A 19,776-nucleotide genomic window follows, 5' to 3' on the forward strand; every position below is an offset into this window, starting at 1 on the left:
AATACGTGTACTGACTGTTTAATGAGAAACTATTTGTTCTGTAGACCTTCACCTGAAGTAAAAAAAAAAACAAAACCTTACTTCAGTGAAATAATTTCTCAAGAACTTGTTCACTGCAGTGGCAGCAGCTTGAGCTCCAGCTGTGTCTCTGGTAACCCCTGTGGCTCTTGTGGTGGTTATGGTCTCGGCACCTATGACAGCTCCTGGTGTCCTTGTGACCTGGGTAGGCCCACCAGAAAGAAGGCTTCTCTGTTCTTCCCATCTTCCATCCATCTCATGCGTCTCATGTAGCCCTTTGGAAAGGAAAGCAGAGCTACACCCTTTCACAGTGGTTTCCTTGGTTAATAGAACCTCTGTTCTACTTCCCACTGCTAGACTTGCTCCATGATCTGCTGCCGGAAGTGATGGTACTATCTGTGAGAGCAAATACATTTGAGAAGTGAGTCAGAAGGATGGAGGGGGACAACTGGTAAGAGGATATGAGCTAAGCGCACCTAAGCAGGGAAGAGGCTATTTCTACTGGATCAAATCAAGAAAAACATTTTGGGTTGAATAACTTCTATTTCATTCATCTGAAGATCTCTCCATTCTGCCATCTTGCTCCGTAGCTAATTATAACTCAAGGAAACAAATACACATGCAGATAATGGTCTCAGCTCATTTACTCTATTGGGACCAATGACGTTTCAATTTTTTTCCAGGGTTTGACTACTTTTTCTATAGTTATAGTACTTCCTTTTTTTTTTTAGCTGACACATAGTTGCCCAAAATAAAGACTATTATTTCCAAGTCTCCATTGCTACTAGGTATACCCATGTGACTAAATTCTGGTCAATGCGATGTAAGCAGATACGGTATCTGGGAAATATTCTTAAAGTGCTGTTGCCCTTCACTTTTCTCCTATCCGCTAGCTGGAATGTGGGGAGAGTGGCTGAATATGAGGACAGCATGGGAATGAGCTCATCCATGAAGGAACAACAAGAAAGGAGAAACGTGGGGCCATATTGTGGAGGAATCATCATATTGGTCTTGGACTGCCCAAGTTTATGTTTACGCTCCTGTTATTTTGAGTTCTCTGACACTTGATGCCAAATTCACATCCTATTGGAAATGGGGCTCATGGCAGATGGCAATGAGAGACGCAGGGTGCAGATGCCAACAGAGAGACAACAGGAGATGGCAAGTAGGTAGGAAGGAGAGGATTTTGCAACAATTTACAAATGCCATGGTGGTTGTGGGGCTCGCCACCGCGAATCCTACGTTATGGAGGGGAATGGAAAAGGAGCTGTACGAGACTGTCCATTTAATATTGGGACAAAAATTTCTATCCTAAATCCTTCCACTCTCCAGTCTATTTGTCACTCCCTGATCCTTGCTCTACATTCTCGGTAACACACGAGGTGTCACAGTAGAGTAAAAACATCTTAACTCCACCCTGGCAACAAAAACAAATACGATGTCAGTTGAACCCTTTAACAAAGGCATGTGAATAAAATCCACAATGATCACTTCACTCTCTCATGACCTAAAGATGTTAGAAGCATCTCCCACGGCCTCTTTAAAATCCCAAAAGACGACATGTCACACTGATATCTGAGAAGCTGACCTTGTCCTCAGGTGGTGCCCCTTCATTGTTCCACGGGTGCAGCATCTCTATAGTACCAGGCACAGGGGCAAAGCCTTTGGCTCCCCCTCCACAACGGCACATCAGCAGTAAGAGTGGTATAACTGGGTAGAAAACAAAACTGAGTTCAGAGGAAGTAAGTCCCAACATATTTCTGAATTTATATTGCATAATTCTGGAATTTGCGTATCACTTCCAGGAGTTCACTCTTCACTTATGTAGGGCTGTATCTTTATTTTCATCATGATCCAACCTCTCTAAGCTTGTTTTGGATGAGATATACAAAAGTCTGAAGGCAGGATAAGAGGGTCTTACAGGTTCAAAGGGTCTAGTTCACCAAAAAGAAGCTGTTCATGGTTACTGAGTAGAACACCAAGACTGGATTAGATGGTATCCACGTCATCAAAACTAACCTAAAAGACTTGGTACATTTTTTTTGTTGTTGTTGTTTTATAACAGCTTTCAATTTTTAATATGAGAAAAATCACTATCAAAGGACATGTGTATGAAAAGATTAAAAGCTCCTAAGGATAGAAAAGTTTTAATATATTCAAATATTCCAGAACACTGGAACTTTCATAATACTTCACCGTAGAGTGGAATTGAGCACAAGGCAGGAATAGCTTAGGTCCCAATTAATCTTTGAATTATCTAAGGACAATTTTCTGAAATGATTCTACATTAAAAAACCTTCCTTTGAACATATATAACATTTTATTTAGAACTTAATAACATTTCAGAGCTCTCTCCTTTAATTTCATACCACCCCAGGAAGAAGGAAAAGCCAATGCTTCCCTTGCTGAGTGCAGTAAACAGCCACACCTTGCACAACTTGAAGAATGTAGTAAATTCAACTAAATTGTACATGTGGAAATCGTTGAGTTGTTGTATGGTTTGCTATGTGTATTTTCACTCTGCCCCCGCCCCCCAAATTAGCCACACCTGAACCAGTCCACCCTAAATTAGCTCTTATTGCCACTTCCGTTTGGTAGCTTCCAATGATGAACTGCCTCCCCTCTAGAGTCCTTTTAATGTAAAACAGTTGACAGCATAGTAATTATAGCTACTGTGAGTAATAAAAAGATGGAAATCATCCAGGGTAATGCATTTCAACAAATATTTACCAAGTGTCTGCTATGCACCAAGTGCCACATTAGGCCATGGGGAATCTGAGATGAGAAGGCAGTGCAAGGAATCTGTGGGTAGGAGATCTGGTCGAGGCTCCAGTACCTACTAACTTGACAAACTGAGACAAGTCATTTACCATTATGTGTCTGTTTCCTTATCCATAAAATGGAGATACTGTATCAGAATACATTATAAATTGTCAGGTGCTATGCATTGAATTGAACATCTACTAGTGGCTTTACAAGGCTCCATCTTTTGTCACTGAAATAGCCTAGGCTGCCTCAGAGGTGCTCCTCTGTCCATGTTCAGTTGTCAAGTGAAGTGATACTCCACACAACCCCAAGTTACAGTTCCTTGCTCTTTCATGAAAGGAAACTTGAGGTCTTTGGAGGGCATACAGGGAAGGCAGGACGTCTAGGAATATCTTGTCAATGTCAGGAAGCACAGAAGTGCTCAGAGCGTCTCGTTACTGTTGGTGTTGGTGAAGAGGCACGCCAAGCAGAGGGAATGGGGAAGTTGAGCTACGTCAAGTTGAGTGTGCAAAGCAATGACTGACTGGAAGAAGCTGAGTTTGTAAAAGAATGTTGTCTCCAGAATCCAAATCCATCTAACAAGTCTTTGCTGAGAGCCTACCATATGCAAGACACTTCTAGACACTGGGAATAGAGCAGTGAAGAACAGACACAACCCTTTGCCTCACACTGTTTATCAAAATGGAGACGCCAACAAGATTTATGCCGAAAGGTACCTGAAGAGCATGTATAACCTTAATTACTTAAATTGGGAAAAGAAACAATTTTATAAAACAGAATTCTGAAGAGTCCTAAGATAAGGTTTTGGTGAATTTATCAATTATCGTTTCCCTACTCTCAAAACTGTTCAAGTGTTTGGTTAAAGAATAAGTGTGAAGAAATCAACGACTAGTACAGTAGAAAATTATCAGTAGTGCACTTAAAATAGAAAGTGGCTTTTTTTTTTTTTAAATTAAATACTTACGTAGCAAGAGCAGAAGGGCCAAAATCATTAGCCAAATTGCCGAGGACCCCAGGCCAACGTAGGAGTCATGCAGGCTTCCCTCACAGCCACTGCCATCCAGACACTTACAGATGATGAGCTGAAGGACCTGTTTTTCAGGGCAACTGAAGCCTTTCGTATCTTTAATCTCGAATTGGATTTCATGTTGCCCAAGCTTTTGCTCCCTTTTTTGCAGCAGCACACTGGTACCTGTGAGGGTAGAAGGCAAAAGGAAATAAAAACGAGTGATCATCAAGGAAGAAGCCCTGGTGGAGCAGTGGTTAAGAGCTTGACTGCTAACCAAAAGGTCAGCGGTTTGAATCTACCAGCTGCTCCTTGGAAACCCTATGGGCAGTTTTACTGTGTCCTATAGGGTCGCTATGACTCGGAATCGACTTGACGGCAACAGGTTTTTTGGTTTTTAACCAAGAAATGGGTGAAATTAAATTTCAGAAATGTTCTTAAACTGCTAGTCATATTCGGCTCCACCTCGAAGTTTTATTCTTCCTTAACGTGTCTATTGGATTCACACTGTGTCCTTATTAAATTAGTCCATAAACCCCAAATATGCAGTTTAATAGCAAAGAATCACATTTGGACATCACAGTTGCATGAGGATTAATTTCAACAAACGTGTGCTGTCTACCAAACGCTAGGAGCTGTCCTATGCGTTAGGAATACAGTAAAAAGAATTCAAGAACTCACTGAATTCTAACAGTGTTATCTTTAGACAAAATAATCAATTTATTTATCTGGAGAGACAGACAGCATAGCATATAGGTAAAGACTAGACTCCAGAGCCAGATGGCTTGGGTTCAAATCCTGACTCCAGCCCTTACTAGCTTTGACCTTGGGAAAGTTAGTAAAACTCTCTGAGCCTTCATTTCCTTATCTGTAAACTGTTGACAGTAGTAGTATCAAAATTCAAGGGTGTGGGGTCACTATGAGTAGGAGAGGACTCAGTGGAAAATTTTTGGTTGTTTGTTTAATATTAGTACAGTGTCTGGCATATTCTAAACATCACATTTGTTAGATAAAATAAATACACTTATTGAACTTGCAATCCCAGTAAGTTCAAAAACCAGTGGAGTTCAACGCATACTTAGCCAAAAGAAAGGCAAACTCCAGTCAAGACTTCAGCCTAGGTGGGAGTCCCTGACAGAATTAGATACTGTGAGCAAGGATACCAACCACCTTTCAAGTTTGTGATATAATTACCAGAAAAGAGAGTGGTAAGCAGCTCCCTCTGGATGTCTGCCACCCAGAGCTCCTGCCAGATGAAAACCTGAGTTTAAGTAACCTCAATCGGTCACGATGGTCACTGTCATCCTTGGTGGGGAGGCAACTTCAGTTAACTGAAGACAGAACTGTCTTTTCCAAGTGAGTACATAAACCCTTAGAAGATTCAGAATTAAATATAAGGAATATTTAAACAAATTAAGGAGACAGTTTTAATATTTTTGTTTGGAAGGAATCTATTTGTATGTTTTTTCCTACACTTGCAATATTTTTAAGAAAACCAGTCCTATCTGTGGGACAGTTTTGTAACTTCAATTTAAAAATGTGTAATTGTGTAAGTGATTTAGACTTGTGATTTTTAGGCTGAAATATCAATAGTCTGTGTAGTATTGGAACATTAAAGAGAATTTCAGTTTCCACAAATTTATAAGTTTAATTTATTGGCATTTTAGAGTATAAAGATCCTAAGAAGGTTTTACGTATTCCGTCAGATAGCTGAAATACCTAAAAACGATGTAAAATATGTTAAATTGATAAATGCAGTTGGAAATGTTAAAGGTGTTTAATTTGTAAATTGGACCAAATATTATTCAAAGCCTCTTAAAATGACTGTAAAAATTTGCTAGACCTAAAATAATAAAACTGTAAGTTAAGAAAGACTTAGGTTTTAAATTTGAAACTTTACTGAAATAAGCACTAACTGTTTAAAACAAAAGTCATTTTCTAAACAGACTTTTGTGCATATGCAAACCACCCTGAAGGACACCCAAAAGCTCATATCAGCAGGAGGCAACCTGGCATGGGGATCAGACAGAGCATTTTTAAATTCTGTCTCCACTTACTAGCTTTGTGACTGTGAACAAGTTACTTTACTGAAGCCATGGTTTCCTTGGCCGTCATCCAGGAGTAATGTTGTGGGTAAGGATTGAATGAGATAACGTATATGAAGGGCTAGACAGTGGGCGCTCAAAAAATGAAATTACTGTTACTATACTTTAGGATTTCCAGAAGGCACCCACTAAGAGAGGCAAGTTACTCCTAAACGCAAGAGCCAAAACAACTACTTCAAGAGCTATTTGGAGGATACTCATCCACCGTCAAGACATTATTTTTCTTCTCTTCCTCTTCTGTTACTACACATGGGTATTTATCACAGGCAGATAAACGGTACCATACCTGTAGGTTCAGTACCTCATTTTATAAACTTTTAAAAATTATAAGGAGTCCTGGTGGTGCAATGGTTATACTGAAAATGTAATTTATGACAAGAAACACAGCCTATGTTATAAAGATTTTAGATATCATGATTAATATTTAGATTTTAATGTAGTCCAATGATTTTGCTTACTTTTTTGTTGTACTATTTTCCATTCTTCTGCCATCCCATGTGGTTCGTCAACGACAGAGAAACTGAAAGGCTCACTGTTTTGGTATCCATCCAGGTCTTCGGCAGTAATGTTCACATAGGGTGTCTCCTCACAGACACTCTGCACCGGGTTCACCAATGTGGGACAATTATCATTGATGTCTTCAACCATGATAGCAATGGTGCCAGTGATGGTTTTTCTAGGATAGTCTGAAATAACAAAAGGATGTTCTGGTCATATTGCTGACAATGGACATAGTTTGAATTTTTTAAGGAAAAGGCACTAACAAATTAGGATACTTCCTATACTAGATGTTTTCAAAGTCAGACCAAGTAATGTCTTCTAATTGACTAGATAAATAGAAATGTGAAAGTTTACCCACTGGAGAGATTTGGTTTTTAGACAAGATCCAAAGAAAGATCTCAGATGCTGGAAAATAAAATCTAAATAGCTACAACCAAGAAAAAATATCTACTTGACAATTTACCTTCTGATATAGCCAGAATCTTTGCAGTGTATGTACCATTTCGGACATATCTGGATTCAAAATCAGGAATTTTTACAAGTTTGATTTCAGATGAGACAGAATCCACAGAGATCCAGTTGTCTGTATCTTCCAATTTTATATATCTGTTATAAAACAAGCAGAAAATTAAATCTGAATTTGGGATAATCTGGGAATTGAAAACATATTTAGGATCTATAACTCTTTCAGGCTTAATTTCTGCCTCTTTTTGTTCTTGTGGTAGGCATTAATTTTGAATGTTTTAATTTCCTGAAGACATCCTAAAAGCCCTTCCTCTTTACCGCATTTCACACGTACTTGGGCGCTCTCCTCAGTTCTGTAACATTCCAGAGTCATTTAGGCAAGGGTGACCATTAACCTACTAATCCAGGAGTTTGTAAGTTGCTCTGCAGTATGTCCTATAGCTTTTGATCTAGGGTCCCATAAATCTGGAGACATCTGGAGAACAGCTAAATTACACGACAAGAACTGGTGGAGGGAAGTTGTATTACATTCTATTCTTTCTTGGGGATGTTATCAATATTTTAAAACATCAATTTTAAAAACCAGTGATTGCCTTGAATGGAAGCATTTAAAAATTTTGGAATATTGTTGATAATTATGAACAGTTGGTTTCTTTCATGTAGAATTGGTTAAAAGTGAAAACAAGGCTGATAAAGTGATTTTTTGGTTTTCTTCTCTCAAAGCAAGGAGAATTAGGGTGGAAAGAGACAGCTATGGGAAAGCAAGAATGTTCAGACTATGGTTTCAGAAATGGGTGCGATTAAATACCATCGAGTCTAAATATAACCAAATACAAACCAAACATATGGAGAACTTGGTTCAATCAATCAAATTGATAAATTATCTTCTATGAAGTGTCGGTTTAGGCACACAAGAATGAGTGGCTAATTTATAACAATATTTATTTACAGTGCTATTTTAAAAAAAATCCAATAACACATTCAAAGTAATTTTTTTAACTTTTAATATTTCTACCAGTAAATGATAATATACTTGGATTTTCACACATATTCTCAATTTCATGCCTGGAATTTTAAAGCTTGGATTTAGTTGCCATCAATGGTTTCCCATACTTATTTATAAAAGCATTGTCCTAGGAATAAGGATCCATTTCATGATAGGATGTTTTGTGTGATCTCATTTAAAATTTTTTCTACTGTTCTGTCATGAAAATTAGACACCATTTAAAGAAGGATGGCAGCCCACAGACATCCATTAACAACTGATGCATATCCAAAAACAATTGATACAGTAAAACAGTAACTTTTGCCACAGTTAAAGGAATGATTCTTTTGCCATCCCCATCAGCATTTCAAAACAACAACTGCTAAAAGCTGAACATTTGGAAAATAATTTAACTTAGCTGTGCCTTGCATTCCTTGTCTTGTGTAACAGGTTTGAATTTGATCTTTAAGATCCTTTCTCACGCTAAAGTCCTGTAAGTTATGCTGAAAAATAAAACACTTTTGAGAAGTAAGGAAGCATGGTTTATTATTCTTCCAGGGAGAACACATAATCTTTTGATGTATTCACGATCCCTAATAAAAACAGCGGCTCAGAATTAAATACTTAGGTGGGAAACAGAAATTTCAGTAGGTAATCACAATATTATTGGTGGATAACTAATCAGAACATGTAATTTCTCCCAGTAAGAAATTATCATATGGAAAGCAGATCTTCAGTTCTAGGGATTCAGTTAGGGCCTGCCTTGTTAGGTATGATTGGTTGCTGTGGAGCTGATTCTGCCTCATGTCAACCCCATGTGTCTCAGAGCAGAACTGTGCTCCACAGGTTTTCAATGGCTGATTTTTCAGAAGTAGATCACCAGGCCATTTTTCTGAGGCGCCTCTGGGTGGGTGGACTTGAACCACCAACCTTTTGGTTAGCAGCTGAGTGTGTCTGCACCACCCAGGGACTCTCTGTTAGGTATACAACCAAAAAATCAAACCCTTTGCCATCAAGTCGATTCTGATTCATAGCGACCCCATAGGACAGAGGAGAACGGCCCCATAGGGCTTCCAAGGAGTGGCTGGTGGATTCAAACTGCTGACCTTTTGGTTAGCAGCCAAGAAATAAAAACTAGATCACAGAACTCAAACATATAAGGCTGGCTCCTGTAAGTAGGGTGGGCAAGAGAGGGTCACCAAGACACTGCAGAGAACAGAGTGGAGACTGTTCACTAATATTATTTTGGAAAAGGTTACTTGATTCTATTGGCTGGCAAATTCTATTAATAAAAGATTCACTAAAATAAGAGATTGTTGAAAAGCTTCCTCTACATTTCTATTCTGACTACAGCCGGCCAGGGATTTAAATACAACGTTTGATGAAGCATCGCCATGGAGGGACCCCAGCATAAGGGCGGTCAAGCAACCCAACGGCTCTGGCAGCCACAGCAGCAAGACACAAGTTGTGTGTCTGGGGCAGCAGGTGGAGATTCTGCTGGAATATGCCAGTGGTTGTGCAAGGTGGAAGAACTATCTACAGCTTTGCAGAGAGTAGTCTCTCCTTGGCAAGGCTCTCAGATCTAAGATGTACATTTACTTTGAAAATTTAAAAGAATCATGCAAATCTAAGGCATTCTACAGATTATCTGCATTAAAATGGCTCTGTGGGGACTATCCTGTCCTTTCCATCACCAAAACCAAACACCAAAACATTTGCCATCAAGTTGATTCCAACTCATGGTGACCCCATGTGTGCCAGAGTAGAACTGCACTCCATGGGGTTTTCAATGGCTATAATCTTAAGAGAAGTAGATCGCCAGGACTTTCTTCTGAGGTGCTGCTGGGTGGTTTCAAAATGCCAGCCTTTCCATTGGGAGCCAAGTGCAAACCATTTGCATCACCCAGGGACCTCCTCTCTAGCACAGTGGTGGCAAATAGTAGGTTCTCATTAAATATATTTTAAATAAAAAAGCTGGAAGATCACTATGATCCAAACATTATAAAAGGTGCATCAGTCCCTAAAATAAAAACATGGTTTAAATGAAGATACTTAAAATTTATGCACAAATTAATCTGGTTTCCCCATATTAAAGCACATTATGCAACTATTTCTCCTAAGCAAATCTGTATAAAGTAGGATTTGGGGTAGATTTTATTAGTCACTTTCTTGACTTCCTATCCTCTTTCAGTAAATAAGACAGATGTTAATAACTTTCTGAACTTTTCCTTTGTTGCTTTTTAGCCTTCTCTAACCAGAAGGTTTAGCAACCCAGCCTCATCCTAAACATAGGTGGCTGAGTGAAGAGGAGTCTAGTAAAAATTCTTCCTTGCCCCTCAGTTACAGGTACAACTTTGGGAAAGATGAACCTATAAACCTTTGGGGAATTATCATGCTGGGGTATGCAGGAATGAAATGTTCAAATTTCTTTATGATTTCTGAATACAGGCATTTAAAATAATTTACAATAAGGAAATATATTCATAGCCATCTCTTACTTTACATGGGCTGGCTGTCCAGTGTCTTCATCAAAAGCTTGAAATGTTCCAATTACTGAGCCTTTGCTTGATTCATGCATGCCCTCGCTAATGTGAAAGGAGATTGTGCTGCTTTTAAAATGAATGCCTTCTTGCACATTTTTCACCTTTACTTTGATGGGAATGGGTGTCGGCTTATATTTATTCCAAACTGATTTGTGAAAAGCTGCTTTATTAGTGACAATAATACTGAAGTCAAGATTCTTCATTTCTTCATAATCTACTTCCTGGAAAGGCAAACACAGAGGGAACTCTTTGAAAGCAGAAACAACTAGAACACCATAGAACACACACATTTGGCTTTACTGTTAGATATAACAATTTACATATGAGAAATAGAGGAGCAGTCATTATTGCAACACTTTCATTGAGACCAAGCAATTAAAACAAAAAGTTTTTGCCATTTGGGATATTCATAAAGGTTAAGAATGTTCAGCAAGCATCCCAATTTCTTTTTTAAAAGGTCAAAATCTTTTAACAATATTATTTCTTTTAACAATCCAAAACTTTTTTTTTCTAATGAAAAAAAGTAGTTTATGAATATTCAATATAAGCTCATGTGTTCCATGGGTGCTAGTGAAAAAGACTGTATGAGTATTGGCAGCATTGTCTGCCCTATCCCCCTAATGTAGACTCACACTGCATATTAGCATATTAAAAACCGAGGGCTTCTGGAGTAAGAAAAATTGTTTAACTTCGCCAAACCCAGAGATTTTCAAATCCCTTTAAGCCAAAAACCCTGCTGCTCCTTTCTGTACAGTATCTAATAACATCTGCTTTGCTGTTAATGCTGTAAAAGATTAACATTCCTCCAAATACTGTTCTTTGTGAATTGTAGCTATTTATAATGTACATTTGATATAATCAGTCTATCACTGTACACACATTTTATGCTCCAATTTTTCCACTTTCTTTTTATAAACACTTCTATAGTATTCTACTGGTTCGATATACTTAATTAACTGAGCCACTCCATTATTAGGATTTGGAGTTACTTGTAATTATTAAATATAATTACAAAATTTCTAAAAAATGGGGTCAAAATTCCTTTTAGGAGTTCCTGAGTGGCACAAACGATTAAGTGTTCAACTACTGGCTGAAAGGCTTTCAGTTTGAACCTACCCAAAGGTGCCTTGGAAGACAGGCCTGCTATCTGCTTCCAGAAGGTCACAGCCTTGAAAACCCTTTGGAGCAGTTCTACTCTGCACACATGGGGTCACTATGAGTCTGAATCGGCTCGAGGGCAACTAACAACAACAAATTCCTTTTAATGGAATCTGATTTATTGCCCTTACATTTGGAAAACTTCTTTATATAATTGAGACAGTAAGTTTGTAATTTTCTCAGTCTGTTGCTTTCATTGTAATACTAACTGTATTACATTTTGTCCATGCCACTCTTGGTAGAAATGACTACAGCCTTTTTTTTGTGCTACCATGGTACATTGAGAATGCTTTTATTCTAATACTTCTAACATTCTTTACTGTATGACTGCTCCTTATGTGTGTTACTGACTTTTGTATCTCAAGTACCTATCACGGCTGCACCTATAATTGATGACTAAAAATTATGCTTATTTCTATATAAGCAGATCTATTTTGTCTCCAATGATATTACTTGTTATGGACTGAATTATGTCCCCCCAAAATATGTGTTGTAAATCCTAACCTCTATGTCTGTGGTTATAAACCCATTTGGGAATGGATTGTCTTTGTTATGTTAATGAGAGGATTAGTGTGGGGTGTATCTTGAGTCATTCTCTTTTGAGATATAAAAAGTGATTTAAACAAGCGAGCAGAGAGAGATGGCGTAAAATAGATGCTAAGATACATGGAGATCTCCAAGGAACCAGGAAGCAGAAGTTGTAGAGACAAGGACCTTCCTCCAGAGCCAACAGAGAAAACCTTCCCCTACACCAGATGCTCTGAATTCTGACTTCTAGCCTCCTAAACTGTGAGAAAATAAATTTGTTTGTGAAAGCCATCCACTTGTGGTATTTCTGTTATAGCAGCACTAGATAACTAAGACATTATCCATTTCTTCAATAAACATAAAATGAACTCTCCCTCTGAACATGACTTAATGTTATTCTATTTTCCTCTACTTTTGAAAAGGTAGTTTAAATGCATATAGCAGCTTATCAATAAATGGTGCCCACAGTTATTATCATGAAACTTCAAGTTAATTCCTTTTCTATTCTTTTATACATTTATATTGTCATCATTTATAATATAATAGAAGTGTTTTGAAAGCTGTAGCTTTGTGCAGTATTTTAAAATCTGGTAAGGCAATTCCACTATAAACCATTTTAAAATACATTGATATTCTTCCTCATTTATTCTGTAAGATAAAAACCTTTCGCTCTTGGGCTGCAGCTCCCGGCGTGCCCCGCACTCGGCACTGCCGTGCGCCCCTCCTCCTCCTCCTCCTCCTCCCCAGTCCCACAGAGCCGCCGCCTGAGCAGCTGCAGCAGCCACAGCCGCGGGCACTATGGCTTCTGGAGTTACAGTGAATGATGAAGTCATCAAAGTTTTTAATGATATGAAAGTAAGGAAATCTTCTACACAAGAGGAGATCAAAAAAAGAGAGAAAGCAGTCCTCTTCTGTTTCAGTGATGACAAAAGACAAATAATTGTAGAGGAAGCAAAGCAGATCTTGGTGGGTGACATTGGTGATACTGTAGAGGACCCCTACACATCTTTTGTGAAGTTGCTACCTCTGAATGATTGCCGATATGCTTTGTACGATGCCACATACGAAACAAGAGTCTAAGAAACAAGACCTAGGATTTATATTCTGGGCTCCTGAAAGTGCACCTTTAAAAAGCAAGATGATTTCTGCTAGCTCTAAAGATGCCATTAAAAAGAAATTTACAGGTATTAAAAATGAATGCCAAGTAAATGGCTTGGATGATATTAAGGACCGCTCGACACTTGGAGAGAAATTGGGAGGCAATGTAGTAGTTTCACTTCAAGGAAAACCCTTATAAAATGACAGTCAAGTGCCATCTGGGTCTTAAGGAGCCATCTGGATCTTAAGGAGCCATCTGGATCTTAAGGAGCTTCCATTTCTCCACCTCAGTCAGTTGAAATAGTATTAGGGTTTTTCTTTTTCCCCCTCCCCTCCCCACTGGGCCCTTTCGACACTTGAATGAAGGAGATATCATTCATTTAAGCATCCTATCAGTGATTGCCACTAGACTGTTAATACTGTTACTTTTATGTGGAACCCAAGGAATGCCTTTCTGTTGTACTCTAGCCAAAACAACTGGTTATACGCCTCCCCTGCAGCAGGCACTACAATGAACGTGACTGTCAATGTGAATAGCTTAGAATACTGAAAAGGGTAAGCTAATTGAATGCCTTGAAAGTATTATCCACTGGTCAGATGGTAAACTTTATTCAGTATTATTTAGAGTTGCACTTGGTTGCAGCTCTGTGAGGCTCAAGCATTCATACACCTCACCCGCCTTGGCAAGCCTATTTTTGGGACATGGCAGCAGAGATATAACACTATGCATCGAAAGCACTTTTTTTTGTAATGAATTTAACCCCTCACCCCAAAAGGAATGCCAATTAAGTTGCATAAACTGTGTCATCAACTGATCCTAGTACCTCAGCGTTCATTCCTGTTACTGCATACCTTCGTAAAAGAAATAGCTGTGTTAATGCCTTTTTGTTTTCCATTGAGTGTACACTACTGAATAAGTGTAGGAGTTTTATGTTTACCATGTGAGTCTTGCAACACTAAAGATATTTTGAGTATCAGTCATGATGGCAGTTTCTGTATAAAAGAGCCTTAAATGGAATATTGTTTTTGAGATCTGACTCCCCATCCTCACACAAATGGCCATGTTGCAATAAAAATTGTGGCATATTACAAAAAGAAAAAAAAAAGATAAAAACCTTTCCTGTACCTTTGTTTTTAAAAATTATGTAGGGGTTATAAGTTGCAAATGTATAAGGCTCATATGCTTAATAAAGCTATTAAATTTTTACTTTGCTTGATTCAATTAAGCACAAGACGTTAGAACACTACATTTCAAAATGTGATGCTCAGACTACTTATATTAGAATCACATGTGTAGTTTTTGGAAAAGGCAAAGTTCCTGAGCCCCACCCAACCACACTTATTGATGTGGGAGCCAAGAATCTGCATTTGTGGTGTGCAGCACTGGCAGGGGACTCTTAGGCATATCTAAGTATGAGGACAACTGAATCAGAGCTTCATCAAGTTATCATAGCTTTTGTTTTTATACGTCATTAGCGAGATTTGCCTTTACTGCTAAGTAGAGCAAATAAGATGTAGAAAGGGGGAAGGGGTATGCAGTAGAGGCAAGAGGTTATGAGGTGCATGTGCAACATCCAGGAATGGGCTTCGAGTAAGACCGGATGAGTGCTAAGTAATAGTGATGCTGGTATCATTCTGTCTGCTAGGATTAGAGTACCTGGATTAGGGGTTGGCTTTCAGGGCCATCTTAAGGATGACCTGATCTACGAAGGATGGAATGAGGGGCAGAAGAAAATGACTTCTGTAGGTGTGGTTATCATATATTAAAATAGAAGGGATCATCTCAATGAATTGAAATGAGTAAGTTGGTGTTGTGGAAAGAGTATGAGTTTTAGAATGAGGTAAACCCATACTTGGATTGTAATGTGGCCATTTACTAATCATAAAACTTGGGCAAATCAGGATGGCCCCTATCTCAGACAATCATGGTGCCAGTTAATTGAGTACATAAAGCACTTACAAAGTGTTTGGGCTCAGACAATATTAGTTTCCTCCCCTGCATCATCTTTTCCCGCTCCAATTCTGAAGTCTAAGTACTTACCTTAATAAGAGTCACAATCCCTTCATTAGTTACAGCATCAGTTTCTATATGAAAATAACCCCCTTCATTTCCTGATGCAAATGTAAAATTTGCTAACCAGTTATCGGAGCCTACTTCATCTGCATCAAACACTTTTATGCGCACAACTTCTACATTGGCTCGATTTTCTTGAACAGATCCTTCATACTGCAAAACATGAACATATGGTTTTAATTTTAATTTACTGTCTTTATATATATATATATATCTACATACATCTAAATGCAATACAAACTTAAGTGATATACTTTTACTTATGACTAAAACACAAAAATAAATAGGAACATTTATCATAAAAATGATAGTTACCATTTCATTTTCCACTACAGGTATATTGTCATTGACATCCAAAATCTGAATCTGAACTTGAGCTTGTTTTGCTGGTCTACTTGTTATTTGTCCATTGCCATCTCTCGCTTCTACTGTCAAAGTATAGCTGCTGTGTTCCTGCAGAGCAATGAGAAATATCCAACTCAGGTGAAAATGAATTGTTTCCAAATCCATCTCTTTCATTTTAGTTCACTTTATCATCAAGAGACTGGGCTTCAGTATAATTTATTCACAACCAAGTTTTATGACCTGCTGTTATTCATTTGAAGATGCTTTTTATTTGTAGTAACAGCTTTTATGAAAGGGCAAAAAAGGCCTAGAGGAGTGGCTGATAGTCAAATTCTTAAATATGCCATTGGTGATATTATCAGGAGATGCTTCTCTTCTTAAAATAGTGTGGACAAGGGATTACTGTTTATTCTACGCTGGAAGTGATGGCAGGACTATATTAATTGCTTCTTTCTACCCTACTTTTCATTCTCTGCTAAAAGTTAAGCCAGAGAAACCTAGTCTCCAAGAAAACTTGGCCAATGAGGGCAAAACTTGATCAAATTTGCCCAGACATCCTGAGAGAGGTGATTCTTAAAGAATGCATCCTAGAGAATGGTGTCTCCGAAGTTACTCAAAAGTAAGGAGTCCACATGGTCCCTTACTCTGGCTCCATTTAATGTGCTATAATTTAAGAAGGAGCAGAGCATCTAGTGGCAAGTTCACGGGGGCCTACGTGAGGCAGAACTCCTCAGTGAAAAGCAGGGTAGTAGGCTGCTTGGGTTCCAATTCTAGCTTTGTCACTTACTAGCTGTGTGACCTTCTGACCCTTAGTTTCCTTACTTATAAAATGGGGTTATACTTTGATCTGCACCATGTGGATTAAATGAGTTAATCCATGCAAAAGGGCTCAGAACAACACCTACCTCGTTGCCATCAAGTCGATTCTGACTCATAACAACCCTATAGGATAGAGTAGAACTACCCCGTAGAGTTTCCAAAGAGCAGCTGGTGGATTCGAACTGCTGACCTCTTGGTTAGCAGCTGAGAACCACACCAGGCGCATAGTAAATGCTCAACGGGTGATAGCTATTATTTGAGCTAAACTTTCTGTACTTCAGAGACAGCAGCTGTTAAAATCATTAAAAAAACTACTATTTTAAAATAATACTTTTACATAATTTAATGTGGAAAAGTGTAGAGTAAAACGTTAGGAGTAACAATATTGTTGAATATTACAAAGATCCTAATAGGAATGCTGGGCACAATCTTTCCCTGCTCTGGGCAGAGTTGAATTATTTTTCCGAATACTAAATACACTGCACTTAAACTACAATTTGTAGGTGATGACAATACCGTGTGTTCTGGATCAGTATGTTACTCGTATATGAGTTAAAACCTTCATGCATGTAACACCTTCTTTGTCTATCTCCTTTTTTTAATAAAAAAATTCCCGAGTTTAAAATAAAAAAGTGAAATGTTTGAGAGAGCATCTGCATCCCTCCTACAAAACCTACTTAATTTTTCCTTCAATTTGGGATTTGCAAAAATTCTCTCTTTTACAAATATTTCTATTATTTTAACTATGACTCCTATTTGGAGCACTCCCTCTCCTTTGTATATGTATTAGCAGTGGAAGAGAGTCTTGAACATTCATTATAGAGCCAAAGATTGAGCACTGTTGCCTTAGGATTCTGTAGTAAACAGAATCTTGACTGGAGAGGTCCTAGAATAGCACTGTCCATACATACATCAAAATTTTCTAGTAGCTACATTACAAAATGTAAAAAGAAACAAGAGACGTTAATTTAAAACAAACATATTTATTTAACCCGTTAAATCCCAAATAGTATCATTTCTGCATGTAATCAACATAAAAATGAAGGAAATATTTTACATCCTTTTTTTCATCGTACGTCCCACAACCTGGTGTGTATTTTACACTTACAGCACATCTCAGTTGGGACTAGTCACATTTCAAGTGTTCAAGAGACATTTGTGGCTCATGGCTACCATATTGGAGAGCATAACCCTAGAAGGAGACAATCTTAAAAGTTCTCCTAAGAACAAACAGTATAAAACAAAGTAAAAAAAAAAAACAAAACAGGAAAGAAAACAAATGAATACAGAGCAGATACTGGAAAAATAGTAGAGAGTCTAAGAGATAGGCAACAGAAAATCTCACTTACCTCTCTGTCCAAGGTAATACTTGTATAAATCTCTCCTGTGTCTGTCTTTACGTAGAATACTGGAAAAGAAGCAGGCTCCTGAGATACGATTCTATAGGAAATTTTAGAATTCATAGTATTGGGCTCATCTGCATCTGTTGCGCTGATTTTCATCACGAGTGTATCTGGCATTAGAAATAAAGGTGTTTAAGATGGAACTCAACTTCAAGCATACTTACATATGTTATTATTTTATTTATAATTTTAGCTTATCCCAAAAAGGGTTTCAGGTGCTTATCAAAATCACATACAGTTTAAAAATATTTATAAAAAAAATTTACCAGATGGGGAACTCAGCATGAAGGGGGTATAGGAATAGGAAAAAATATGAGGACAAGGCTGAGGTAAGTACATAAATTACTAGGGTGAAGTCCCTAAGGCTTGCTATAGGAGGAGCACAAATTTGTTTATAATATTTCTAGTAGCCAATACAAAGAAGCATGAATGGATACATGACTCTGATGTTTGTTAAGATATAAACAAATCAGGAGAAGCATTATTATTCTTTGCATTATGATCAATGAGAAATCTCTCTTGAGAGTTTTCATACAGAGTACTGCATTGAAAAACATTGTCAATGAACCTCACAGTAAAAATAACATAATTCAGGGGTCAGCAAACTATAGCCAGTGGCCCAAATATCGCCAGCTACCTGTTTTGTAAATAAAATTTTACTGGAACGAGGCCATGCCCATTTCGTTTATGTATTGCCTATGAATGCTTTTGTGAACAGTTGCTACAGAGATCTTACTTGTTACATCAATCCACCATATCTATTCCGAGGGTAAAAAAGATGCCATGTAAAGTCTTTTGAACTTATCACATAAAAGCAGTTCTAAACCTAGGTTTATTATTATTATTTATTATTATTTTTCCTGTGGGTAATACTTAGCTTCCATTAAGATATGAGATTTCATGCTCAGTTACACAATGGGTATAAAATGACCTTGGGTGTTCATTCATAAAAATAATAGCATCTTACCTCTTGCAAGCAACTCTTCAACAGCCCCAACAAAGACTTCCTGTGTAAACACTGGCTCATTGTCATTGATATCAAGCACTTTAATTCGTAGTTCTAATGGTTTTTCCAAGTTGTTTCCATATGCATCCAAAGCGTAACCCGTTAGCTGAAATCATGACATAAATAATAAAAGAGATTAGATTTAAGCCAAAGTAATAGAACTATCATAATATCCAAAGATAATAAAATAAATCATAACTATTAACCTAAGAATAATTACAAACTAATAAATGTAAAATAGTTCTTACCAGAAAAAATGGCGTTTCTTCTCGATCAAGAATGCTGGTAATGTTCAATTCTCCAGTGTCTTTATCAAACAGAAACACATAAGGTGGCTCTGTAATCCCTTTTCCAGTGTATCTGTATGTAATTTTTAGTCCTCTTTCTTCTGCAATATCAGAATGTAGCTAACATAAAAATAACAGATGAATGCCTGAAGTTTAATTCTGTATAATTTACACATATATACTTTTAATGGAAAATTCCTCACTAAAGTTGTTACCCTGCTGATAGGAGGGAGGGGGTATACCATGAGGGCTCAAGAGCACAGATGCTGGTATCGGAGAACCTAGGTTCTAATCCTGCCTCAGGCACTCACTAGTTACGTGACAGACACAGTTACTTAACCTCCCTGTGCCTCAGTTTTCTTATCTGTAAAATGGGGAAAATACTACTACTTACCACTTAGAGTTGTTGTCAAAATTAAGATATAGCTGGGATACATCTTGGAACAAGTAGATTTCAAATTCAGCACATAAGGTAAAAACTGAAGAGTCAAAATCACCCTCATAAACCCATTTGATTGTCTGGAAACTATGAATAAGGCATCCTCCCATAAAAACCAAACCAAATCTGTTGCCATTGAGTTGATTCTAACTCATAGCGACCCTACAGGACAGAGCAGAAGTGCCCCATGGGGTTTCCAAGGAGCGGCTGGTGGATTTGAACTGCTGACC

The 19,776-nt window shown here is 37.8% G+C and overlaps 1 protein-coding gene and 1 pseudogene across 1 annotated transcript in view; one reads left to right on the forward strand and one right to left on the reverse strand.

Annotated features, from left to right (window-relative positions):
- DSG2 (desmoglein 2) overlaps positions 1-19,776 on the reverse strand; it is a 71,684-nt gene that overhangs the window by 7,077 nt on the left and 44,831 nt on the right. The window contains exons 4-14 of the mRNA XM_004386904.1: positions 19,069-19,227; positions 18,782-18,926; positions 17,761-17,924; positions 15,563-15,700; positions 15,215-15,400; positions 10,345-10,610; positions 6,860-7,002; positions 6,354-6,581; positions 3,749-3,976; positions 1,607-1,728; positions 82-414 (exon numbers count right to left, since the gene is read on the reverse strand). Of these exons, the coding sequence (XP_004386961.1) occupies positions 82-414; positions 1,607-1,728; positions 3,749-3,976; positions 6,354-6,581; positions 6,860-7,002; positions 10,345-10,610; positions 15,215-15,400; positions 15,563-15,700; positions 17,761-17,924; positions 18,782-18,926; positions 19,069-19,227 (2,112 nt within the window). The remainder of the gene's footprint in view (positions 1-81; positions 415-1,606; positions 1,729-3,748; positions 3,977-6,353; positions 6,582-6,859; positions 7,003-10,344; positions 10,611-15,214; positions 15,401-15,562; positions 15,701-17,760; positions 17,925-18,781; positions 18,927-19,068; positions 19,228-19,776) is intronic.
- On the forward strand, positions 12,872-13,372 carry LOC101348899 (cofilin-2 pseudogene; annotated as a pseudogene).

The sequence above is a fragment of the Trichechus manatus genome, unplaced genomic scaffold (genome assembly GCF_000243295.1).
Source record: "Trichechus manatus latirostris isolate Lorelei unplaced genomic scaffold, TriManLat1.0 scaffold00175, whole genome shotgun sequence".
In the NCBI taxonomy this organism is placed as follows: Eukaryota; Metazoa; Chordata; class Mammalia; order Sirenia; family Trichechidae; genus Trichechus; species Trichechus manatus.